The sequence below is a fragment of the Puntigrus tetrazona genome, chromosome 8 (genome assembly GCF_018831695.1).
Source record: "Puntigrus tetrazona isolate hp1 chromosome 8, ASM1883169v1, whole genome shotgun sequence".
NCBI lineage: Eukaryota > Metazoa > Chordata > Actinopteri > Cypriniformes > Cyprinidae > Puntigrus > Puntigrus tetrazona.
The window spans coordinates 6,860,850-6,888,463 of record NC_056706.1 but is presented as its reverse complement, the minus strand read 5'-3'; the positions used below and the strand labels follow the sequence as shown (position 1 = coordinate 6,888,463).

At 37.4% G+C, this 27,614-nt stretch overlaps 2 protein-coding genes across 3 annotated transcripts in view; both read left to right on the top strand.

Moving 5' to 3' along the window:
* The window catches only part of xpr1a (xenotropic and polytropic retrovirus receptor 1a), a 181,081-nt gene extending 167,966 nt beyond the window's left edge, over positions 1-13,115 (top strand). The window contains 6 exon segments of the mRNA XM_043247046.1: positions 1,077-1,245; positions 2,484-2,678; positions 7,311-7,477; positions 7,751-7,890; positions 8,577-8,798; positions 9,934-13,115. Coding sequence (XP_043102981.1) covers positions 1,077-1,245; positions 2,484-2,678; positions 7,311-7,477; positions 7,751-7,890; positions 8,577-8,798; positions 9,934-9,991 — 951 coding nt within the window. The 3' untranslated portion in view covers positions 9,992-13,115.
* Positions 13,116-13,498: 383 nt separating this feature from the next.
* Positions 13,499-27,557, top strand: sin3b (SIN3 transcription regulator family member B). 2 transcript variants are annotated; one of them, XM_043247679.1, is made up of 19 exons: positions 13,499-14,019; positions 15,437-15,543; positions 15,629-15,782; positions 17,135-17,473; positions 17,811-17,963; positions 18,432-18,554; positions 18,658-18,747; positions 18,859-18,977; positions 19,094-19,304; positions 19,958-20,074; positions 20,164-20,402; positions 20,725-20,908; positions 22,267-22,960; positions 23,112-23,281; positions 24,019-24,192; positions 24,345-24,437; positions 24,581-24,672; positions 24,970-25,168; positions 26,498-27,557. In XM_043247679.1, exons 1-19 carry the CDS (start codon positions 13,909-13,911, stop codon positions 26,729-26,731), a joined length of 3,603 nt encoding a protein of 1,200 aa, XP_043103614.1. In that variant the 5' UTR covers positions 13,499-13,908; the 3' UTR covers positions 26,732-27,557. The 2 variants fall into 2 exon arrangements, with proteins under 2 accessions (XP_043103614.1, XP_043103613.1); XM_043247678.1 differs by having other exon boundaries at positions 15,629-15,794.
* Positions 27,558-27,614: the final 57 nt, after the last annotated feature.

The window sequence follows — 27,614 nt, the reverse complement described above, 5'->3', positions numbered from 1 at the left end:
TGTAACCTTGAAATGTACCTCACATTCAGGACTGCCTTTACCTGTTTCATCAGGTAAAAATAACTGATCAGGGTTTTTTGTAGGGAGATATCGATTTTCACTGGCATTTGAGCCTCAAGAGTATGATGGCATAGATCGGTGTAGTGCAAAACTGTGTCGCTGGGAAATGTCAGCAGTGGCCTGAAGGCAGAGAGATAAAATTTCATTTCATAGGGTAGTGCGATGTGGAAAAATATGAGGAAAAATGTGACTCAAGGGCAACAAAGGTTTTAGTTAGCATGTAGCCTGTATGTATATTATATATATATATATATACATTTTCTTACACATTATTTAATTTATTTATTATATATATTGTTTATTTTTGTTGTCTAATTTTGTAATTTTTATTTTATTTTATAATTTATTTAATGTATTTATTATGTCTATATATGTGTTTATTTTTTTAAACATATTCATTTGTTCACATTAAAAATTTTTTATTGTATATTACAATTATATTGTAAAAAAGAATTGTTATTATAGTTTTTATTATTGTAATTGTTCTATTTAGCTGTATTGTTCTAATAGTTCTATTTGTAAAAGTTCTATAATGCGTGCATATAAAAAGCACATTTACATTTGAATGCAAAGCTGCTGTTTACCCTGAAATCACACAGAAGATACTTCAATAATCATAATCTATATCCAAATAACATAATTCAACATGGCATAAAACTTTTTAAAATTTAAGTGGTCTTTCAATCACAGACAGCTGAGCTTTGCATGATTAAATATGTGGTCGTGTGACACGCATGATGCACAGTCTGAGCTGGTTTATTGGTTAGATCAGTGAGCTGATGATCATCCAATAAAAACCCCATTGATTTTCTTTCAGCCATCTGAGTTCTCATTAAGATTTTCATTCGCTGTCTCATAGAGTTCACTCTGCCTTAGGGATGAACTGTTATACATAACCTCATTTTGAGAGAAAAATACTTGTGGCGATTTCTCCTGTTTATTATTGTTTTCAATAATATCCTTTAAGCACTATATAATGTATGAATATTTTATCTTCATATATTCTGTGTTTGTAGTTCCGTGTGTTCACCGCCCCGTTCCACCGCGTGGAGTTTGCAGACTTCTGGCTGGCAGATCAGCTCAATTCTCTGGTCATTGTGCTGTCGGATCTGGAGTATTTGGTCTGCTACTACAGCATGGAGCTGCAGTGGGGAGATCACCGCGGTTTACTGCCCTACACATATGGTAATTGATTCAGAAAGAAGCCATCTTTGATTGGACTGATTCAGGTTTTGACTGACTGAGCCGTTCATGTCGAACCATCTTAATTTCAGCATTAGATGTAATTGTAAGTGAATGGTTCTTTATGATTAGTTGCTCTTGCTCATGAATTAAGATTGTACTGGCAGTGTCAACATAGACAGGAGCTCTTCAGGTTCAGTGGAGTTTGTCATGTGAAATGGACCAGGAAATTCAGAGCATCAGCGGCTGTCTAATGGTGCAGAAATTTGTCACACCAGCTCAGAAATAAAAGAAAATACTGAGAAAGAAGAGGAGGGAAAGTAAGTGAGCAAGACAATGAGAGAGTAAGAAATGTGAGCAACAAAGCTTAACAGTACGGTTTAATCAAATTTTTACTTCCAAATATGATAAATAGGCTCAAAATATTTGTTCAATTATTTCTTTTTCTTAATGAAGTTTATACTTTTATATTTTTAATTCTAATATTAATAAGGCTGTCAAACGATTAATTGCAATCCAAAAAAAGCTTTGTTTACATAATATATATGTATATATTTATTATGCATATATACACACACATGCACGTATACATTTAAGAAAAATATGTTACATTTATATATTAAATATACTGATGTATGATATTCATGTGAATATAAATATATACATGTAAATGTTTTCAAAACGTATGCTGTATGTCTGTATGTTTTATATATGCATAATAAATATACACAGTACACACATATTATGTAAACAAAAACTTTTATTTTGAATGTGATTAATTGCGATTATTCGTTTGACAGCGCTAAATATTAATAATACATATTTTGTATTACTGTATTATTTTTAGTTTCGCGTTAGTAGTAGTATTATATAATTTCAATATAATTTTTAAATAAGATAACATATTTCTGATAATATTACTCACTTGTTTGTTATATTCAACTCATTACACATGACAGATATATGTAGTACAAGTTCATGTAATTATAGTGATTTGCGTATTTACATATTAATGTATATACGTAAATATGTTTCAGTTCATTAAAACTAAATTCACAAGATTTTTAATAACAAATCATAATTGTTATTTTCTAGTAATTTACTTTTGTAGGTCACCATCATGTAATTTGTAATAAAAAATCTTGGTTTTATGTTTATATGTGTTTTAAAATGACTACTATATAGAGAATGCAGTCTTGGAAATATCAATTTGCATTTATATTTGTCTCCTCTTACATAAGGTGATGAAAGGTGTAACAGCTATTCTTATGGAGTTCGGGCCATCATCCACTGTCTGCCTGCCTGGCTGCGGTTTGTTCAGTGTCTGCGACGTTACCGTGACACCAGGAGGGCCTTCCCTCACCTGGTGAATGCTGGGAAATACTCCACCACCTTCTTTGTGGTCACATTCGCAGCCCTCTACAGAACTCATAAAGGTAAAAACAGACAAACTGTAATTAATTACATATTATGAATAGTTTGAGCCAAGTTTGGTGAATGTAGTTGTCTCAAAATTCTGTCATTAATTACTCGCCCTTATGTAGTTCCAAACCTACAGACATATATTCATCTCTGGAATACTGATAGATATTTTTCAGTAAATCTGAGAGCCTTCTGACCCTGCATAGAAAGACAAAGACTGACACAGAAGAAATGAAATTGTTGAAGAAATGTTTTCTCGTAACTTCATAAAATTGCGGGTAAAACACTGATGTCAAATGGACTATTTTAACAACTGCTTTTCTGGGCCTTAAACTTGGTAGTTGCTGTCTATGCCTGGGCAGAGAGCTCTCGGGTTTCATCTAAAATATCTTAATTTGAGTCTTAAGGGTTTAGAAGAACATCACAGTGAGTAATTAATGACAGAATTAAAAAATGAAAGAATTAAAAAAGTTTAAAGAAACTCTAGACGTTTTGCTTTTATAGAATCTGGTTAAAGCTTGTTTGCATTGCTATAATGATGTTGTTTTACTGTTCTGTGGAAATTGCTGTTATAATCTAGCACTGACTTGTGTAAAATGTTCTGTACAAAGAGAGCACCTGGGTGCCATTGTTTGCCTACAGATACAGATGAATGGGCAACAAAGGCATGTTTTGAGAAAAGCAGAGAAAGAAAAAATGACCCTGAGCCTGTCCTTGTCTTGTCTTGTCTGGTTATATAGCAACATAAACAACAAGCATCTACGGTTTATGTTAGAAATGAATTGCAATAAGACTGGCATTTTTTATAATGTAATAAAAGCTGTATAATAAACAGGTTGGAATTACATTTATGCATTTAAAAAAGTGCTGGCTACTTTATAAAAACTCATTTGTCACCAAACATCACATTATGCATTCGATCACAGTAATTATCCAACATTCGGTTCATATAAACTCTTAGAGAGTTTAAAAGCATGCCATTAAGATTCCAGACATATTCCACATTTCTATCCACAATTACCGTCTGATTATTCTGCCACTGAAATCCATCTGAAGCGCAAAGACTGCTGCTCAAACATGTCTTTCTCGGTCTGTCTCACGCTCTCTCTTATCACACATTCCTTCCCGTATCTCTTCAGAAAAACAACTTCAGCCCAAATCGATCTCAAAGCACTCGGCTAAGCCGCTTCATCCATTTCATTATTTATATGCACACAACCGTTTCTGATTATTTCCCTCAAATGTCAGTGTTTAAATATCAAGCATGGGCGCATTTTACTCTAGACTTCAGTGTGTATTAGAAACATCTCTGTATCAGTGATATAGATGAAGTCTGGACCGCGGCCGAGAGCATCTGCCTCATATGACTAAAAGAGGCGCATTTAATCCAACATGGCAAACTTGCCACGCGTTTGATGCATTCATTAGGATCCGCTCGAGGCGTTCCTGGCAAAGAGCTTGTTTAATACATGAATGCATCAGAAATCACCTCCATCATTTGCGCCTGATTGAAACTGATGTTCGCCTAGCAAGCTGCCCAGATAAATCAGTCTGTGGATTCAATTTATATTAGTTTTCATGTAAGCGAATCCCAAAGGACTGCAGCATGTCTGAGCATAACTAATGTTTAAATTAACATAGTCATGAGATTAGTAATAGAGACGAAAGACATTACTGAATGATGTGTAAGCTTTTGTGAACTTTGATTATTGAAGTTTAATGTGTTACCCCCTGCACCTTGGCATTATGACTACAAGTTTTGCATTGGTAAGTGGTTCTTATCCGTCAATAACCCCATTACGCCTGCTTTCATATTTAGTGCTCTGTTTCATTGTAGAAATGATTGTAGAACTGGTAGAGAGTCGATATCCTCAAAGATTTAATTTAAACTTTAATGAGAAATGCCGGCCTGAGCTTAAGCTCAGCTGAAGAACTCAATGACATCCAACAAGACGGAGCAAAATGCAAACAGAAAGCATTTTGTGAACACTAAGAAACGATTAAAGGGAGAGAAAATATAAAGCGAGACAGAGAAAAGAAAAGAGGAAATGAAGAAAAAATGGACTATCCAGAGGAGGTTGAGCTGTAATTGCCTGCCTATGGCGAGACTGAACGGTGTGAGTGTATTGCTGGAATAATGATGAAGCTCTGAAGCACTGAAATATGATTGGATTTTTTTCTCTCAAACTCCGTATCAGACCTGGATCTTTGATCAAAACAAGCATTTTAGAGGAGAGCTATAGAGATTTGTACGTAGACAGGTGTTTACCTGCTCTGATGGCTTTATTAGACTAGAAACCATTTCATGCGGACCCCAGGAATACACAAGGTCCAGCTGGGGTATGCAGCAATGATTGACTGCTTACTCGCAAATCACAGCTTGATTTTAAACTTCACTAATGTCAACCCCCAGCATGCGCATAAATATTACAGATTAGTACATATTAATCAGTGAACATACATGGTCAGTGTTAGTTTGGATTTTTTCCAATCTCTTTTATTTACTTTTGTCATGTAGCTGTCGTGTGGTCAGGTGCGGAGATTGACACATTCTATTTTCCATTCTGTACTCTATTACCAAAGACACCTAAAAGCTGTCAGTGTTGAATAAAAGAAAATGTGTCTTCTGTGTCCGAGCACTCGAGAGGATGTTGAGAGGATTTGTGGTCCTCTGGGAAATGGGTTTGAGTCATCGTGGTTCATGTTTACGTACATCTGCCATAGTATTAATGAGATTAACCTAAAATCAGTGTGTTCAGTAGCAGTCGACCGGAACGGGTTTTTTAGTGTCTGATGCTGATATGTAAAGAGTAGGGTGGCAGATGGCCTGAATTTAGATATAGTGATGACAAATTTCATAGAATATTTCATAGAATATTTACTTAAAATTGATTGATACGTTAAGGAAGTAACACTATTTATTGTCCTAACTGGTGAATGCTGTCAAGCTCAATTTGACCAAAATTTGCAGATCCATCTGATATATATCCATTTGTCTTATTGAAAGGAAAAATATAATGGGTCATATACTTCAATGAACATTACTGTTCAATTATTGGTGGTCGGTAAGAGTCTTTTATACATATTTATTTAATCAAAAAATACTGTATAAATAAAATTAACACAATGTGAACCATTGCAGTTTAAATTTCAACCTTTTTATTTGTAGTTGTATTGCTTCAGATTTTGTAGGGACCACCATACATTATATATTCTGTACATTTAATACTTATATAGGTAAATGCCTTGGTTTTTGTAGGTGATCTACAGAAATTTTGGTTAAATTGGAGTGAAAGGTTTTGTCATAATGCATAGTGTTATGTCATTTGTATTAAATGAAAAAATATCTTGAATTGTAAAGTGTGAAACAAAGACTGAAACCCAACCCAAGCTTCTTCAGATTGCCTCTGGCCAGTGTGAAGAGATTAAACTTGCATTGCGCTGTTAAAGGGTCTTATGGGGTGAACATCTGGATTTTCGTGTAACCTCAAGACAACATATTCAGCATGGGCACTCGTAGATCAGGGCTGAAATAGGGTGGACAGGGCTATTATGTGTTCTGGCAAAAAATGTCCTTTGCTGGATTCCTGGCGCCTGCATGGCAGCGTGTGAAAGGCTTTATTAAGACCGATGGGCCTGTTCCAGATTCAGCCCTGTCTGCTGTCTGAGGAGATTTAACCATTCACTGACTTGAGACCTGCACTCTTCCACTATATGATAAGTGTCTTGCTCCTATTAACTTACACTGATGCTCTAATATTATACTGCAGGATGCCTCTTACTCTTATATTTCAGCTCTGCCTACTCTGTTTTTGTATTGTATTGCCCTTGTGCAAAATAGATATCTTTTGGCATGGTTCCATGTGTTCTCTCTCGCGTCTCGTCATCAATACTAGCTGCTAATTCCTTTTACCATACAGTTTTCATCCTCTCTTCCTTTCAACAGATTAAACACAGCTACTTCAGGGTTATTTATGTTTAAAGGATGTATTGTGGCAATATTGGTCTTGGTTGAAGCAAAAATAGTTGCTGATCAAATTACATGTTGTTCTTTTAATAAAACTGTTATAAACGAGGAATAAGGAACAAGCAGTTAGAATATTAAGAACTGTATGTAATGTTTTAGTTTTGTGGAAAACAGCTTAATATACATTGTTATTCGGAAGTTTCATAATTTTTATTATTTTATATATAATTTATATATTTACGAAAGATAGCCTTTTATGCCCACCAAGGTTTCATTTGTATGTTCTGACACCACAATATATAGTCATGCAATTGATCAAAAATGCTGTATTGGATTGCTGGATTTTTAGCATCATAAATCTAGTCTTCAGTGTTACATGATCCTTCAGAAATAAAAAAAAATAGTACAGGTTAATTGTTCACTAGATTTTAGCTTATATATTTGTATTGTTCCTGTAACTTTTTTTTTTTTATAATATGAACACATTGTTATATTACATGTTTTTTTGACCATTGCGTGACCTGGATGAATAACCACAGACACTGTAGCATTAGTATCACAAGCAAAATACATGTGTCTGACCGATTGAAGCGAGGATGGATGGATGGATGGATGGATGGTAAACAGTCTCCCTCTAGTGGACATAGTGGTAATATCAAGTGCACCTCCTCTGTTTCAGATCAGAAACACGCCGACGCCGAGGTGTTTTTCTACATGCTGATCCTGTCTTCGGTCGTCAGTTCACTCTACACACTGATTTGGGACCTAAAGATGGACTGGGGTCTTTTTGACCGCAATGCAGGCGAGAATACCTTCTTGAGAGAGGAGATTGTTTACCCACATAAAGTAAGTTAATATATCATCTAAATGCACCATATGGAATGTCAAAACATATAATAAAACAGGTTGTGTAACGGTTAAAAATCTGCTGTGGTGAGCACAATATTGAGATTCAAATCTTCTGAGAAGCAAAACTAAATAATCATGTTTATCAGTTGGTTTGCTGCTCCTAAGTTGGTTTAGTTTAGCAAACCAGCTTAAGTTGGCTGGTTTAAGATGTTTTCATTTTCAGCAGGGATATTTATCTGTTCTCATGATGTCACTTCCTCTTCATTTTAGGCCTACTACTACTGTGCCATTATAGAAGATGTGCTTCTGCGCTTCGCCTGGACGCTGCAGATCTCTCTGACTTCCATGACTGCCATTCCTTCCATCGAGGATATCGTGGTTACCATTTTAGCTCCTCTGGAAGTGTTTAGGTGAGATGATTGCGTAAAACAGGGATTCCCCGAAGGTTAATCTCCTGAATCCTTTTGAGCTAAAATATTCCCTTAAATTTACCCCTCAGATTTAATATAAACGTGCGGTTTATTTCCTAGCTGTTTACCTTCACAGACATAATTAACCTACTGTTTTTGTAACTTGTGTGTTTTTAATGTAAACTTGTGTGTGAATGAGAACTGAGTGTGAGTTTAGCAATCACATGTCACTGACAGCCACGTTCTGTCCAGGTCCTTCAGCTGTGTGAAAACCATAACATATCAGAGGTTTAAACTATGTAATTTTAGCATGATAATCAGAATCAAAACAGATGTTTTTAGCAGGTACGAGCTGTAATGTCACAAATCTATTCTGGAAACGGAGGCAGGGAGGACCAGCTCATTTGCATTTAAAAAGAGAAAAATCAGCCTGTTTCCGCTTCCACTCAGAATAGGCATTTTCAAAATGATATAAAAAATAATCTGTGCGGTTTTTTAAGCTGAAACTTCATATACACATTCTGGGGACACCAGAGACTTATATTACATATTGTATAATATGTCTTTTTTAAGTAATTATTCGTTTTTCATGAACTCACAAACCCCCTCCAGTTCCCTCACAAAGCCCGTTTTTGGTAACCTTGTAAGACATTCTCTTAATCCTTTGAATTGTTTTCTCCACGTAGACGTTTTGTGTGGAACTTCTTCCGTCTTGAGAATGAGCACTTGAACAACTGCGGTGAGTTCCGAGCGGTGCGGGACATCTCTGTGGCTCCTCTAAACGCTGATGACCAGACTCTACTGGAGCAGATGATGGACCAGGAGGATGGAGTCCGGAACAGGCAGGGCAAAAAGAGCTGGAAACGGAGCTACAGCCTGTCCTTACGACGACCCCTGCTATCCTCACAGTAAGAGATTTTACATTTTATATTTTTATACTGTATATATACAGTCATGTGAAAAAATTAGGACACCCTTTGAAAGCATGGGTTTCAAAGCACCCCTAAGGTTTATTTTTAACCTTACCAATAATACACTTTACACACAAAATAATAAAATGAAAAAAACCTAATTGATTTTATTAAGTTAAAGATAATATTTAACATCACTTACCTATAAAATAAAAATGTAGCAGATGAAATTTACAAAAATAAATAAATGAATAACACACACACACATAAATAAAGATAACACTTTATTTTAAGGTGTCTATAATGCAGTAATTACCTAGTAAGTATTTAGTAGTAGCCATTGCACTATAAGACAAAAAAAACGAGTCCATTACACAGCTATTTATTTAACCAAAATATTGTCGCATATGTGTTGCAGACTTTATCCAATGCAATTATAAATGTATACACAGAGATAAGCCACTTAAAATAAAGTGTATCAAGATTGTACTCAAGTGTACTTTATTTCTATCTATATTCTACACCTTATCTAGCTACACCTTAGTTTGATTTAACCCACCGTTACAGAGCTATAGTACACGTAATACTTTTCTACATTACATTCAAATCACAGAATATTACACAGGCATAAGCTACTTAAAATAAAGTCTATCAAGATTGTACTTGTAAGTACAAGTAAGTAGCTGTGTAACAGACTCCGTCAATAACATATGTGTGATAGTAGCTGCCTGTTACATCTACATAATTACAAACTATTAGTATATTTTGTTTTATTTAAGAATGATGGCTACTGCTAAGCACTTAATTAGATAATTACTCTGTATTATAACACCTTAAAATAAATTGTCTCAAAAAATACAATGGCAAAAAAGTTGCTACTGTATAATAGCTGCTATGTAATTCTAATATGCCAGTTTGATGCTGAAGAAACATTTCTCATTTTTATCAATGTTTTTATCAATGTGCTGCTTAATATATTTATGGAAACCATGATCGTCAAACCTTTTTTTTCCCTGAAAGTTCAAAAGAACAACATTTATTTAACATGATATTTTCCTAAATGCATAACATCTGAGGTCAGTAAATCAAATTAATATATATGTATATACGTGTGTGTGTGTCTCTCTGACAGGTCTAAGAAGGATACTAAGGTGCTCATTGAGGATACGGATGACGAGGCCTTCAGCTGAACCCAGATCTCGCTGTCACACCACCTGTCTCTGATTTCTATTGGTTCCTCACAGAGCTGCCTCAGCACACCCGACATACATATTCGCACACTCTCTCTTTTCAACACTCACCAAACCATCCAAAGACAGAGTAGTGGACAGAGTTAAGCACAAAAAACAGCCGTGACACATATCAGGACACGACAGCGACATCGTACAAACACTAACACACACATACAACGAGATACACACGCACGGAAAAGCCAAGTGTGGAATTTTCCTCAAGGTACTTTTTTTATTAGACTTTTTCATTTTGTTCCTCTATATTGATACTTTTTTGTACATTTGTTTAGGTTTTTGAATCTATATTACTGCATATGACTGTTTACAAACTTCAAATAATAAATAGGAACTACAGGGAGGAGAGTTATCATATGAAAGAATAATATATCGTAAACTGCACTCAAATCGCACACTATAACTGCAGCGCGTTTAGAAATAACAACAGTAGCCGTTATATTCTTTTCCTTTCGTTTTTCTTTCTTTTTATTTGTTGTTTTGAGTTGTCGTCATGACATCGGAGTACGGCCCTGGTGGCATTTTTTGGAAATGCTTCATTTTTCTAAACCATAAAAAAAACAATGTTTAGGGAGTTATTGTTTCATCATATTTAATATGCAAATGTGTTTTATTTTTACATTTTTTAACATGCATTGCTTTGATATCAAAGCTGTCATATTTTTGCCATGTTTGGTTTGTGTTTGAGAGAATGAATTGTGCACGTGTGTGTGTTTTTTATTTTGGGGATCGATAGCTGATGTTAAACTGCTGTCCTCCTGCTGATGCATAGATAATTGTTATTTTCATTGATACTTGATGACCAGTGAAAGTACTGAAAGTAAACCTGACATTGCTGGTTAATCTTTGAATTACTATTAAGGTAAAAACAAAAAGATCCGATTATTCTGCGAAGTATTTCAAATGCAACGATGCACTAAACAGGAATAATTGTCACCCAACTGCAAAATGAATGGAAGTGGACACATTTTTATTGAACTAATGTGTTTCCTAGATGGCTTTTTGTATCGCTTGCTATTAACACTGCGAGCCAAACAGGAAATGCAGACGCTGCCAGTCAATTGTAATTCTTCTGGTTGTGATATCAGTTTTGTATTGTGGTAAACCATATGAAATGTTGTGCATCAAAAAGTAGTTCCAGTGTGGCGAGCAGACAAGCTTTTTCCTCGCCAACATCTTAACTATGGTCGCAGTTTGATTATTTGTGTGCTTGACGAGCGTGGTAATATCTTTATAATCAGTTTTACATTTTGATGAAAAAACGTGATTGTATGTGATCTATTATGTACATTTATAATGTACGTTTTTGCAAGACGGGTATAACTACCTTGTCTTTCACTCATTTTCATACATAGTCTGAATTTCAAACGGCATATTTAAGAGAAAAATGGCTGTTTTTCGCCTCTTTATCATAATGCTTCGATAGCAGAGAGCGAAGACTGATATATGAACTTTTATTCGATTTTTATTATTATTAATATCCATTGTTGTCATCAAAAAAGAAAACACCAGGGCTGTTTTAACTGATACGTATTTTTTAGCTTACTTTTTCAGCTTTTACTTTACTTTGATACTATTTCAGCAGCATGCGTCGTTGTATTTTTGCAAGCACAATCTTTCAGCTGTAACTAAGATCAATTGAAAACGTGGGTTTGTCTTCACAATCTCTTTTTTTATTTACTCTTTAAAAGAAAAGTGTTAATGCTAACAAAAAAAAAAACAATGTACAGACAGCGGACGTTGTGTTTGCAAGTAACATTTACTTTTTTTTTTAAACACATTTAAGACTAAATTTAAATGTTCATAGTTTGGATTATAAATCTGACAGAAGAAAGGAAAAACTACATGTGACTTGTGGTTGCAAAAGAATATAGAGTGCTATCCTCATTGAAAATGTGGTGTTAATGTGTGGTCCTTTTGTCCTTTTAATATTAATGAAATGTCAATCTTGTTGTTCTCAGAATGATCCTTCGGCACACTGTGTCTTACTTTGCTGTCTTTAGTTCTTGACTCTCAGAACTGACTGAATCCTTTATCGAGTAGACTATCGAGTGGCACACACACACACACACTAAGTAGAAATCACCGTATATGGATGCTGAGCACAAATTTGCCCCATCCAGTGCTTTTTGTAACTCATTGCCAATTGTCTTGCCTGCATGCTGCTTTTGTTTTGCACTGTAAATAGTTAATTTTTTTTACATTTTAAATGCGTAAAAGAATGTCGCTTAATTTATTCACTGTACTAATTATTTATGTACAAGTTGGAGACTTTTGCTTTAAATGAGCAGTATTATGGTAGATGAAGGGCATTTATGATTAGTCACAATCCCACAGTCTTACATATGTGAATTCTGTCGAAATAGTGTAACTTAAGACGCTTTAGTGAATATGGAATGTGATCGGTTTTATCTACGGTAGGTGTATATTTCTACTCATAACACTTTCATCCCCAGGGTTTGTGCCCATTTCACAGGACTTGCTGGGTGACGGTGGTTTTAGGTCGATATTTTTAACTGATCTGGCTGGAGGGAAGATTGGGACACGTTAACATTCTCATTAACACCCTATCTAGGGGTTCTGTTATGAGACGAGCCCTCAAAATGTAGGGGTTTTATTGTACTTTTTTTTCCTTTTTCAAATACAGAACTGGAGTAATACACAAGCCCTGACGTCATTTCTTCATGGGGGGGGGACTTTGTCGATTGCTTGCTAAACCCATGATGTTAAGTGCTTGATATCTCTGCATCTTTTCTATCTTCTATCTCGATGTTGTATCCCTTCTTAAATACTTGACTGTGACATTGTTTGTAGTTGATAGATGGTTGTACTTTTGAGTAAGTAAAGACTTACAGAAAAATAGAAAAAACTTGTGGTTCTGTGATTAAATAGAGATATAAAAAGAGAGAAAATGTCTCAAGAGTTCCCTCTTTTACAGAGTAGTTTGTAAATGTTGAGTGTATTCCTATGATGGTTCCACTGATGATCTCATTTGTGTTTCTGTATACACTTTGGTGATCCTGTCATATTTGGGTTTTATAAACCACGCTTATTTTTAAAACCTTCATTTTGTGTCTGCCTTTTTATTTGACTCCGGTAACTAATTTAATGCATATTTAAATTCCTTTTTTTACTGTACGACTAAACCAAGAGTAAACACGACACTTGTCGTGCAATTTCTCATTTTAGACTGTGGTGAACTTTGACATTCAAAAACAAACCTCTGATACACCTGAATGATACTCATGCAATATATAATGCATTTGATCAGAATTGCCGGTCAAAGCAATCAACGGCTCATAAAGCATTTTCAATCAATGCAAAACAACTTTTCTACAACATCCTACCAGTGAACAAAAACGTGTGCAGAATCCCATTCATGCCTGCGGCCGCTGAGCTCCTATACACTCCGCCTTCTTTCGGTTTGTGCGCATGCGCTCTTCGATTCTCCACAACTCCCTCCGTTTCCGGACGCTAGGATCGAGCGCACAGCTGCCGCCGAATTTAAAGAGACATACATCATTTGTTTAAATAATACGACCATTGGAGAAAAAAAATTACATGCATTGTTTCTGGTTCTCTTCGCGGGTATCGATGGGGACTCGTTATTGATCCGAACGCTTGACGGTGTAGTTTTAGCAGGGATTGAGAGGTCTGAACACACTTGCGGGCTTGAGCTGGAAGTCTATACTGGAGTAACTGGGTGGCCGTCGGTAAAGTAGACCGGACTTGTGGGGAGAAGAGAGCTGGGTGGCCCCCCGATACGAACTGATTTTTGTACGCCAGAACAACCTGCAAACACGGAGGGACGGTAAAATCATCGTGGCTTCGGTGGCTGTTGGTGGGGAAGGAAACGCACCATGGCGAAAATTCAGGCTCGCAGTAGCACTGCGAAGCAAATCAACCAGATCCAAGACAAGGCCTATGTGGTTCAGAAGCAAGTCCAGCAGCAGCACTTTCAGAAACTAAAGGTAAGAAGCATTGCAGCAAGTGCATGTGTTTCCTTCTCTCTTACAACGCATTGTGTATTAGGAAGTGCTGTGCTGTTCATATGCATATGGGCATATCAAAGCATTCACACTGAGTGTGTGTGTAAATGGATTTGAAAATCTCACGCACTTATTTACACCATTTCAAGCTGGAAAAGTCGATTCGCTGTCGCCTAACGAACCGATTTCAGGTCAAAGCAACGCTGGTTTACCAGGCAAACACGATGGAAGTAACGTTTGTGTGTCTGCTGAATTAAAGTCTAATGTTTTCCCCTTACGCGGTCGTGTTTTCACTGCTGCTCTTTGTTAAAACCAAAACCGGCGGATATTTATTGTGGCTCCGCCAGAAATCACACTTCACACTCCGTTTGCTCAACATTAAACGGGTTTATTTGATATAATTGACGTAGATGAGAGAAAGAAGGGGGGTTTTGCTTTGCTAACAGCTGCTTTTGTCGTAAATGTGTGCCTTTTTGTTTTAACCCGACCTTGGAAAGAAACGAAAAGTGTACGTTGAGCATATCTGAAGCGTTTCTCTGTTAAAAAGCAGTTTGAATCGCGTTTTGTTTGTTTTTGTTGTGAAATCGTAGCGGGCTTGTTGTGTGTTGTGACTAGCACGAGTGCTAACGCAGCAAAGCTAAAAGAGTCAGTGAGCCTTTATTTTCCCTAACTGAATATTAATAAAACCACAAAGAGAATATAAACCGGCTGTTTTTGTCGCCCACAACGCATGATTTGGGTCAGTTTTCTGCATTGAAGTGGTTGGGTAGGACATTTTAACTGTTCCTTTTTATCCTGAAGGTTTATTTAGGCGTGCGTTTTTTTTCTCTCGTTGGGTTTTTGTTCTTGTGAACAGAAAGGGAAAAAATCGAATAACTTGCGTTTTTTTATGCGTGCAGTGGTTTAGATTTCAGTGTTTTTCTCTTGCATAATTCAAATAATGTAGACAGTGTATTACTTTATAGGCAAATGCAAAGTCATTCAATGTGATGTGGCTTAACGTTCAATAGAAATGGACTTGATGTCCCACATCTGTCCATTCGGTGTCAAAAAATGCCACAGTACCACCATGGTATTTTGGCCATGTACCATAGTATGATGTAGTTTTTGGTAATACCGTGGTACTTAGTATATACCATGCTAGTGAAATGCACGTGTCTTTGCTTTATGCTCCAAGGTGCCTCCATGAGTATTATCTGGAGTTTTACTATTGTTCTTGTGAAAAACCTTTTTTTTTTTTTAACTGACATAAATACATGTTATTACCGCCCCATGCCTTTACTGTACCATGATAGCACCATGGTACTTTTGTAGTTATATTCATGCTTTTTTTTTCTTTTCTTTTTGCTACATTGTTTGCTAACAGAATTTGAGTAAATATGATTTACATCTGTTGCAGGTGGAGGATGCCTTATCTTACTTGGACCAAGTCAAAATACGGTTCGGAAATGACCCGGGAATATACAATAAGTTTCTGGACATCATGAAAGAGTTTAAATCTCAAAGGTATGTAGGCATCTGTGTACTTTAAATGTGCTTCAATACACAAACTACACTCTTGTGATTGTATTTCTGATATCTCCATCCACAGCATTGACACACCAGGAGTTATCAACAGAGTTTCTCAACTCTTCCATGGGCATCCAGACCTTGTCCTGGGGTTTAACGCCTTTCTACCGCCTGGTTATCGGATCGAAATTCCCAAGAATGGAATGGCATTTCTCCAGTCCCCGTTGTCCTCCCAGGTAGGACTTGAGGTACTTCAGTTTACTGTTTGTTTCCGATTGGTGTGTGTGTGTGTTTTGTTCTTCATTTTCACTGTTTCAGTTCATCAATTAAGAAAATGTCATCACTGAACCACAGTCACAGCTAAGTTTACTTGTATGATCTTTCTGAATTAAGCAAGATATTTAGAGAAAAACAATTTAGGGTATATCTTTATTTTTAGCTATCGATTTGAATAGATTGCCAAGCGAAAGTGTGCGTACTAGAATGCAAGTTTGCTAAAACAATGCCTACATAGCTGTTTAAAAGAAACAAATATATATTTTATTTGGAGTAACGTGCACTGATCAACTGTGCACAATAAGACAGGAATGTGTATTAAGAGAGAAATGGGGTTGATATTGATTTCATGACTTTTCGTTGACTTTGGCCCTGTCCCAAATGGGCCCCTTGCTAGCTTCCTTCAAGTTTACACTTTGGTGACGTCATGCCGCATAGTAGACTATCAGGGAGTAGTTCACATGTCATTAGCTTTGTGTTTCAGTGTTGGGGATGGTTTCATGAAATTCTATAAGAGGTTTATTATAGCCTGTATATCATTTTGGTTGTCATAGTCAACATTTATAGTTATTAGAGTAACTCAAAAATAATAATACTAGATTAATTGCATAGATTAATTACATTTATGTATCGCAGTTCAGGATATTTCCATTTAAAGCAACTTTACACACAGTTTTACAATGAATTCAGTTTGCTGTTTGTTCATACATTCAGGCATACAAGTTATGACTATTTTATATCATATTTTCTCAAATGCAACAGACAGCTAATAAGCTTTAAACTAAACTAATACTCGTTTTCGCAAGGGACAATTAATTTGATCAAACACGCACTAAAACTCAAACAACATTTCAAACATTTTCAGCATTTTATAATACTAAGAAAGGTTTTTGAGCACCAGATCAGTACATTAGAATGGGTTCTGAAGGATCGTGTGACACTGAAGGCTTGCGCAATGGCTGCTGTAAAAAAAAGTCAGCTTTTACCCTCACAAAAATAAATGACACTTTAAAATACATTAATATAGTAAAAGGTCATTTGTAATTGTAATATTTCAGAAGCTTGAATGAACACATGCAGCATTGTTAAGCATAAGAGACAAAAAAATTGTTACATCTTCTCCATTAAATTAATGCACCTTTGGTGAGCTTTGCTTTCAAAAACATTCACGAAATATTGCCGCCCAAAACTTTTGAATGGCAGTGTATGTTTTGTCTCAAAGTTATGTATTGCTATTTTCCTGTGCTAATGAACCTATGTTCCTTTCTCGGTGTGTTAAAGTAATGCTGTTCTTTTTGTTTCTTTCTCTCAGGTCTCTCCAGGCCCAGGAAGGAGCACGGGTAGCTCTGTGGTTAGTGCCTCTTCATCAGCAGTGGCTGAAGCAGGACCAGCTCCGAATGAAGCCGTAACCTCTCCAGAGAGCATCGCTTCCTCATCTGGACCTCCCGAACAGTCAAGCAGGTTGTCGCTTCCTCTGCCCAGCCGAGAGAGCCAATCACAGCCGGCCACCACGTCCGTGTCCCCTCCCACATCAGAGCCCAGTCCTGTGGAGTTTGATAGTGCTATCAGTTACGTCAATAAGATCAAAAACCGATTTTTGGACAACCCAGAAACCTACCGGGCCTTTCTGGAAATTCTACATACATACCAGGTGAGAGCCAGACTTAGATTAGCAAAAATGTCTGTAGCCTTTTTGAGCTGATTTTCTGTTACTGTAAAAGTTTTCACAGAAATTAAATATACATTTCTGCTTGTGGGTATCATCAAGCCAATCAGATTGGAGCTTGTGATTTTTAGCAGATGGCTGCCTTTTTCATGCAGTATGCACCAGACTGTCAATGAACGGACTGTGGGCAATCCGTGGGTGTCCTGCCTGAGGCTGAAACTAGGCTAATACCTACTACCGCTAAAGGAAATAGACTGTTTTCCTACTCATCCCGTAAACTTATCGATGTTCATTGATTTGTGCGTCCTGTGTCCATCTGCAGAAGGAGCAACTGGAGGTGAAGGAGAGCAGAGGACGTAGCACTGGAGGAATGACAGAAGATGAGGTTTTCTCTAAAGTGGCAAGCCTTTTCAAAGGTCAAGAGGATCTGCTTGCAGAGTTTGGCCAGTTTTTGCCGGATGCAAAGAGATCTCTGGTTAGAAAATGACCTTTGTCTACTTTTAAAAAAAAAAAATGTGTCTTGCGCTTGTATAGATTTGCAACAAAAGGGTTTTCTCTAAAACATTTTCCGTTTTTTTTACACTGTCACGCTTTGAAAAACTTTGAACATTCTATTCATCAAAAGTTAAAAAAAAAAGTGTCATTATCTGCAGAAAATATTAGGGTGCACAACTGTTTTCAACATCAATAATAAGTCTGTTTATTAAGCACTAAATCAACAAATAAGGATGATTCCTGAAGAATCATTTAACAAAGACATCTCAGGATTAGATTACATTCGAATAAAATGATAAATGTTTTTTATTATAAGTGATATTAGTGATCAAACAAATCTCCAGGCTTCGAGTGCCTAAGTTACCTCTTTCAGATCCCTTAAAAGATTTTACTACTCTTTTTTTGAAAGGTAGTATTAATTTATTTGTAAATGTGTCTTTGATTGCAGTTTACTGGAGGTTCTTTGCCTGGCAAAGACAGTCTGAAGAAAACAGATGAAGAAGAAATGAACAAACAGAGCAAGAAGAGACCTAGACCCATGTTACTGCCCCACATGACCCCTCTTCTGAAGGTCAGAATTCACTAGAATAACTCCCAAAGCAGAGATACCTAAAGACTTCCAAGTATATGAGGGTTACTTGTGCTTAAACAATTTATTCGTTTTATCCATATAGAAAAAAATGAAGTATTCCTGCTCTAAGGACCCATCTTTTGCCTCTGTCGGAAAGCATGGAGTTTTACGGGAATTCACGTTCTTTGACAAGGTGCGTTTCATAAACACAATTGCTCTTAAATGTAAGCGCTAGGAAGTTAGCCATCACCATAGAATTTATTACGCAGTCACGGCCGTTGAACAATTTATAATATTTTTTTAGGTTCGCCGTCTGCTCAAGAGTCAGGAGGTGTACGAGAATTTCTTACGCTGTATAGCGCTGTTCAATCAGGAAGTGGTTTCAGGGGCCGAACTCCTGCAGCTTGTGACTCCATTCTTGGGGTAAGAAAGATTTAAATAGGGCATGTTTATTTAATCCTGTTTGTTTTCATATGGTGCATTTCTCAGCCCTTTCATGTCAGTCATGAGTCATATGCCACTGGTGCCTCATTCTGTAGGAAGTTTCCAGAACTGTACACCCAGTTTAAGTCATTTTTGGGTGATAAAGAGCTGTCTCATGCCGTCACGGGCCTCTCTGACCGCTACATGGAGGGTGGAGGCAGAGAAGTGGATTACGCCTCCTGTAAACGCCTGGGGTCCAGCTACAGAGCCCTGCCCAAGACCTACCAGCAGCCCAAATGCAGTGGCCGAACTGCTATATGCAAAGAGGTACTGCATTTTCAGAAATAGTTGAAATTTTGAAACCTTATGGAAGCAATGTAATGACTGTACTATTATTAATATAATAATAATGTTACAAAGTGTAATTATTAAATCTATATGTTTGTGTGTGTACGTGTGTTGTTGGTTTTTTTAATACATATTTCACCTCAGCAGTATGCAAATAATCTTAAGATAAAGTGATGCAAATCTACTTTTACAAAAATGTCAGCCACGCGGCCGTTAGGTCTTTAAAGGAGAGGCGTTAATGATGACACAAATCCTGGGTTGGTCCCGATCCACAGATAATGGTACAAATCAGCGGAAGCCCAAATCTCCATGAATCATTTGGAAAATGGGGTGTTTCAGCCCCCACACTGTTCTTTTTTCAGCTGAATTTGAATGGAAGCACTTATCATGAATAGCTCTTTTTTTTTTTTTTTTTTTCATGGTGCCTGGAGAACCTGGAGGTGTTGCCGCCAAACGCTTGTTTGTAAACAGTAGTTTCGTATGTAGAAAATAAGCTAGATATTCATGCCAAATCTGAAGTGGCTGGTGTATTAGGCATCTTTTAGAAATATAACCAAAATTTTCTATACCTTTAGTCATTGGGTCAGAAACCTGTTTGTAGTAGTGTTTTAAGCTCATTGTTTTTGTTTTAGGTGCTGAATGATACCTGGGTCTCATTCCCTTCCTGGTCAGAAGACTCCACTTTTGTGAGTTCCAAGAAAACACCATATGAAGAGCAGCTTCATCGCTGTGAGGATGAGAGGTTTGAGGTGGGATGATTTATTTTATTTTTTTTACGTATCAGGAGATTTAGGTTGCAACAGAAACTCAGTTGGTATTGTTATTTTTGGTTTTGTAGCTGGATGTTGTGCTTGAGACTAATTTGGCAACGATAAGAGTTTTGGAAAGCGTGCAGAAGAAATTATCCCGCCTTTCGCCGGAGGATCAAGAGCGCTTCCGTTTGGATGACTGTCTCGGAGGAACTTCTGAGGTCATCCAGCGTCGTGCAATCTATCGTATCTACGGCGACAAGGCACCAGAAATCATAGAGGGGTTGAAGAGGAGTCCAGCCACTGCAGTTCCTGTCGTACTCAAAAGGTTAACAAAGTCTTATTTTTATTTTTTCTTACCTAAATGACATTCAGTATATCTCTAGTTACATTTGACAACGAAAACAATAGGTCAGAGGTCAGCAATTTATTTATTGCTGCTCTTAGCTCACGGGGGCATCATTGAGATCTACAAGACTGTATACAGAGTTAATAAAATAACATATACATGGTTAATCAAAAATTAAAACCATTAATGTGATTTTTACAGTATCCCTAATGTTTGCAGTCATTCGCCTTTTTATAAAGAGCTTTTCAGTCTAGACGGAACATTTTTAAAGAAGAATAAATGGATGATTTTCTTGCCATAGATTGAAAGCTAAAGAAGAGGAGTGGAGGGAGGCCCAGCAGGGCTTCAACAAAATCTGGAGAGAGCAATATGAGAAGGCGTATCTGAAATCACTGGATCACCAGGGTGTCAACTTTAAACAGAACGACATGAAGGCTCTTCGATCCAAGAGTCTTCTCAATGAAATAGAGAGCATCTATGACGAGGTGAGTTTAGCTGATCTTCTGTCTTTCTTGTTCTCAGGATCTTTTTTTTTACCCTAATTATTAATTGTAAACCATTTTGCATTGTATTTTCATATACTACTTTATTTTAACAGTAGGAGTAATCATTTCAATCTGTGATTTCTCGAGTTTATGATGATATTGACATTAGGGTCTGTCATGGTCTGTAAAGCTGAGCGCGAAACACTGCGTATATCTTTGCTTTAAAAACATTAATAATACATCTATAAAGGGTGAAATGTCTTTTAAATGGAAAATAAAAATTCTCAGATTGTGGAATCCATATAAAACATGCATACAGGCGCATCACTACTAAAGAGATGACGAGTCAGTGTTGCTGACTTCAAAGAAAGCATTAGTTTATTAAAATATTAATATGTTAATGCAGTCTCCTTACGGTTTTTTACTGACACATTCATAATCATTACTTCTGCCAGTGCGCTGTGGGAAAACTTTGTGTGTACTTGAGTTCTTATTAGGCTATAGGCAATTAAAGGCTCATTATAATGATTTTAATGATTTATTAAGAAATGTGCAATTAGTCGACTAATGCTTAAGATGAACGACTATTAATCGATGAGAAAAATCCTTAGTCGAGGACAGCCCTAAATGACAGACTTGAGTAGTCACACTAGAGGTTAATAAAGGGCTAAATCTGACAAATGTGAGTGCAGTGAACATTCTACTCATTAATTAAAATAAAAAAACAAAAACTAAGCTTAAATCATTGCATGTATAATAGCATTTAAATTGCCATATTTTTATTTGTTGCTATTATTTGGTAAAATGGTTTTGTTTTGCACCCTTTCCGTTATTCTCCCACAATGCAAATAAGACAGGAGGTATTTTAGTCACCCAATTTAATGAACAACATCTCATGAATTATTCCACTCTACTACATATCAAATCATTATTTATTTTTTTTACTCCCCAAATCCTTTCTTTTCGTTCATATTAATTTTTTTTCACTTTCGATCCCTATTAGCATCCATAACTGTGAGAATGTTTCATAGGGAATGCAATAGACCAGATATGTATTTTTTATTTGCCTAAATAACAACATTTGGAATAATTTGTTTTCACTATAAATGATTCAATCTTCGGAATGGGTTGAAAGTACAGTCCCGTGATACGGCAGTTTAAGTTAGGAAAAGCACACAGGTCTGTTTCTTTATTGTCTAAATAAACTAATGCGTTTAAATGGTAAAAACTAGTTAAATTCTGTATTCCTGCTCAATAAAAAAATGGAGTATACGGAGAAATCTCATCTCAGGTCGCTTGCTACTAGAGTCTCATGTGTCATGCAGGTAACTAGCGCTTTTGTTTTTTCCCATCTACAGAGGCAGGAGCAGAGCACAGAAGAGGGTGGTGTGGGCCAGCAAGGTCGTGATGGCTCAGGCACAAATTCGACCAGCGAACCTCACATGATCTTCACTTACGAAGACAAGCAGATCCTGGAGGATGCTGCTTCCCTCATCATCTACCATGTCAAGCGGCAACCCACCATCCACAAGGACGACAAGGACCACATCAAGCGTATCATCCAGCACTTTGTCCCCGACCTCTTTTTCGCCCGTCGTGGAGAGCTTAGTGAGACAGAGGAGTTCACAGACGAGGAAGCCGAGGGTGAGGATGGTACCGCCGCAGGAGGCGGTGTCTCAACAACAGGCGGTCAGCAACAGCTGAATGGTGATTCCAGAAGAAGACGATGCACTTCCCCTCAGAGCCTGGACACCTCTACGGTCGCCCACAGTATGAATCCAGAAGGGGAGGCGGTGGATCTGCGGGACCCAGAGGCCGAGCACCAGAAGGAGCTGGATGGAGTCTACAACCTGTTCTTCGTCAATAATAACTGGTACTTCTTCCTGCGGCTGCACCAGACTCTGTGCTCACGACTGCTAAAGGTTTACAGGCAGGCTGAGAGACAGTTACTGGAACACAGGGCGGAGCAGAATCGGGAACGGCTGCTCATGGGAGAGGGGCGCAGAGAAAAGGCAAACGACCTGGCCATGGAGCTACGTCTAAAACAGCCCAGTGAGTAGATGCACATGTACACTTACACCTACACCAGCTTTGCATTGGATGCACCATTAAGATTTGTTTTGGGATAGTTACCAAGCTGGTTTTAGAACTACATTAACAGGCATGCACAAGTTTTTTTTACATGTAATGTCTGTTGCATCAGGTGAAGTAGAGTTAGAGGAGTATTACCCAGCGTTCTTAGACATGGTACGCAGTCTTCTGGATGGAAACCTGGAGTCCACTCAGTACGAGGATACCCTGAGAGAGATGTTCACTATCCATGCATACATCGGATTTACCGTCGACAAGCTCATTCAGAACATCGTAAGACAGGTGGGTGGAAGAGTTGCATTACACAAAGTTTAGTTTTTCAGCCATTTATATACTTTAAAAAGAGCCACAGATTTTGCAGAACTTAAAAAAAGTAAACTTTAATGACCTCAGTTCTGATTCATCCATTACCTTAATTGAATAGATATTAAATAGCCATTTATATGTAAACAGGCATGCAAATGTATTTAATTAAATTGCATTCTTTGTGTTTTGACACAAAGCTATAATTTGATATTGGTTTTATTTGAATTCATCATTCAGCCCAATTATGGCATCGTAAGCGTAAAGCTGACTTGGGGGCTAAAAACACAAGACGCTGCGTATTGGTTTTTCAAAAAAGGTTTAAAATAAGAGCACAGCACAGAATGCTTCCTTCATCATGTCTCTGTCAAATAAAATGATTGCCATGGCAACTTGCTACTTCTGATAGAACCACTGTTTTGGAATAGACATTGAAGAGTTGAACCGCATATAAAAGTTAGAATTCTTTTAGCTTGACATGGCATTTAAAAATGCGAGGCTTGAGCACAAACGTTCATACATATTTGTCTAGTGAATGTCTACATGGAAAACTATAGAAAAGTAGTTCATTAAAAAGGAAAATAGCTTTGTGTGAACGACTTCTTCAGCTGTGAAAGTTATAGTACTTTTATATTTCAAAATGGCAAGTAAAATCTTTTTTGTCTTGGTGTTAACATGCTCTTTTTTTTCTTTTCTTTTTTGATTGACTCTAACAGCTTCAGCACTTGGTCAGTGATGAGGTGTGTCTTCAAGTCACTGAGCTGTACCTGGCCGAGAGGAAGAGGGGTGCTGCTGGTGGCAATCTCTCGTCCCAGTGTGTCCGTGCCGCTTGGGAGGCCAGCTACCAGTGGAAGGCTGAGAGAGTCATGGCTGAGGAGAACTGCTTTAAGGTGCTTGCCTTAATGCTGTCCTCATAATTTCTGTGGAAATACCAATTTTAGATCTGATATTCATCTCATCAGTTACATTGATCCCATTAAATTTCATGTTTGCTTTGTAATTACCTTCTTTAGTTTGTAATATCTTGGCTGTTTCTCACCAGGTCATGTTCATTCAAAACAAAGGTCAGGTGACCTTAACGATCGAGTTGCTGGACACGGAGGAGGCCCAAGGCGACGACCCTCTGGATGTTCAGGTAGCTCCACACAAAGTTCTGTATTTGCGACAGAAAAGTACTTCTGTAACATGGGTTGTTTTTTTTCTTAGATTTAATAGCATCAAATTAAATGGGGTAATCTTGTTTGGTGAGGCATTAATACTTGTTATCTCTTGTTTCAGAACCTGTCTAATTATATGGAGCAGTATATAGGAACTGAGTCTGTATGCTCTCAGACAGAAGGATACTACTTCAAGCCTGTGTTTCTACCCAGGTAAAAAAACATATTTGCACGTGTTTATTCTGATTATTCATGACTGTTTTTTTCTCTTTTGGAGCCAGGAGTTTAATGGTTAATTTTTTTAGGAGTGTGAATTTTTATTTATTGTCTGCGCCGCTCCACTTTTTTTCTTTTTTTTCTTTTTTTCTTTTTTTTACAAGCACAATATTACTTGCTGCTCTCAGCAACACTTATTATTTTTAGACCCCTCGTATTATCTGACCTTGTTTCTGAAATAGATTAGGTATAAAATTGAAGCTGATTGACGTTTGTTCTGCATCTCACCTTTAGGAATCTGAGGCATTTCCGTGGCTGGCAGCTCAAGCAGGTGGAAGCCATGCGCTGCCGGAGAGAGTGGCATCGGAAGATGGGTGTGGAGACAGCCGGGAACCTGGACTGCCGTTTCAAACTAAACACGCACAAGATGGTGTTTGTGATGAACTCTGAAGACTACATGTACCGCCGAGGGGCCCTGGTGAAGGCTCGGAGGGTAAATATGTAAAATTACATATGTTAATAAAACGCAACAAAAAGATTCTGAGCGTTTCTGTGTTCAGGAAATTCAGTAAAGTTAAATTCAAATAATAAATGATGCTAACCATATAACTCTTGCATGGTTAAGATCATAAAATGATAAACTTATTAACCTTTAAAATGAAAATGCTTCCCATGTCTTAGCATGTACAATTCCATTCAAACGTTGGTGTTTTATTTTTTTGTAAAATAAGTCTCATATGCTCAGTAAGTCTTTATTTATTACACTGTAGTATTTGATATAAGATTACAATTACGTAGTATTGTCATGAGGTGGAGCCACTGCATCAAATCCCTCCCCAAACTCCTGCAGACCCAATCAAACGCAACGACACGCCCTGTTTTTATAGAATCAAATTATGAGCTAAAATCAAACTTATCAAGCATGTATATCAAAATGACATAAATGACTAAACCATATTTCAGAAAATTGTACTGGAAGTGTAATTAATTTTTTATTTTGACTCAAGTCCCATTTGTTTACATGGAGAGGGCCTGTATTGCAGCCGGTTACCGGGGGGCGATCAAAGATCCAACCGCTTTACTTTCCAGGACGTGAGACACATCCGACCGGTACCAAAGCATGACGTGTAAACTCTGCCGACCACTGTTTGTCCAGAGGAAATTGTAACTGCCACGTCAATGAAATTGTGACACAACGGAGAACAGACCCGCTAGATTTGAATAAGCACATCCAGCGACAGATCGACCTGAACTTCTGTTTAAACAACATACCTATAATTTATTTTGGGTGCCATCAGCCTCTTTAGAAATAAACTTCATTTTGCAGATAAAAACATCCACATGGCAAGAATGAAGAACACCTTTTGTAGTTCCTAGAACCATTGACAGAAGTTTCCTCTTTTTGACGTGTTCACATCATAGAAACTAGGGCCATATTTAGCTTTTGGTTTGGGGAACTCCGTTAGCTCCTACTTTAGAATAGAGTATAAAACAGTTCTGTAGTAATTAACAGTGATGGAAGTATAGACTGATTGACCAAAAACATACAAAAAGCCACTTGGAAAACAAACTTGGAATATTACAGACTACAGGTCTGCACCATTGTTCTTTTCTCAGCCTCGATGATATTTAACACTGCAAGTAGTCACAGCTTTTTAATGCTATTTAATTGCGTAAATTGTGCGCTTACATTCCATTTCCATTATTGTTTGTAAATGCCACAAATGAAGACGCCACTAAAAGCTATTTCGGAATTTCCGCTGGTGGTACGAAAGCCCCTAATAGTGTACTTTATTTATTTTTGTCCCATCTCTTCCTCTAGTCTCAGCACAGAGTAGCACGGGCCCAGCACGAGCGCTTCGATCAGTGGCACCGGGGTTGGTTGAGCGAGCACGTGTCCTCCAGCGCCGAGCGCAGCGTTCAGGACTGGCTCATGGGAGAAGAGGACGAGGACATGATCCCCTGCAAGACCACCTGCGTCTCCATGCAGGTCAAAGGCTTACATGTCAACAGGTACCAGGTGCACTACAACAGCAAGGCCCCCGCCTCACCGTAACAGCCTCAGGCCTTGGGATGGATTTCGGTGGTCTTTCTCTCTCTCTTTTCTCTCTTTGTCTCTTTCTCGCTCACTCTTTCAAATGGCCAAGCTTAAAGACGCTTGGCTGAAACACGGCGAACAGACAGGAGTGGTTTGAGGACAGACAGCTGCTCAAAGGAGGGAATGCCTCATTGAAAAGCATCACATCTCGACACTAGTCCATCATGATCGATGCAGTTACCAGACGTTTCAGAAATGTGAATGTCATTTTTTTGTTTTGTTTTTGTTTTTTTTTTTTTTTTTTAAGAAAGTCCATTGTAGTTTTTAGCTCCTGAAACAAGAGTTTTGTTTTGTTTATACTGAAGTATTGAGAGACTAGGTTTAAAGTATGTCTACAACATCTGTATGTCTTTTTGTACAGTAAAGTCGACTCAAGAGCTCGAGCAATTGCATATATACAGCAGAAAGATTATTCTGTGTGCATTTTCTTGGCTATGAATGATGACTTGGAAAAATTAAGTTCCTCTGGCGCACACTGGCATCTTATCCGTAATGTCCTTGTTTTAGTTCTGTTTTGTGTTCTTTGTTTTCATCGTCTCTTATAACTGAACAGAGGATCGCCAGTGTCGCCCGTCAATCACTGCTCATGATTTATAGTCGATTTTGTTAAACATCCAGATCATGTATCATATCGATCTCGCCAAATCCTTGCTTTTGTTTGGTGTAATTTTTACATATTAAAACAGAAAAATGACAAAATATCAGTGTTTTGAAAAAAGAATGTATAACATTTATCCTGTATCAGTTATCACAAAATAAACAACCTAGTTGTGCAGTTCTTAAAGAACGGGTCGTGATTCTTGCTGAATTCTTTTCTCTTTTTTTTTTCTTTTTTTTTCTC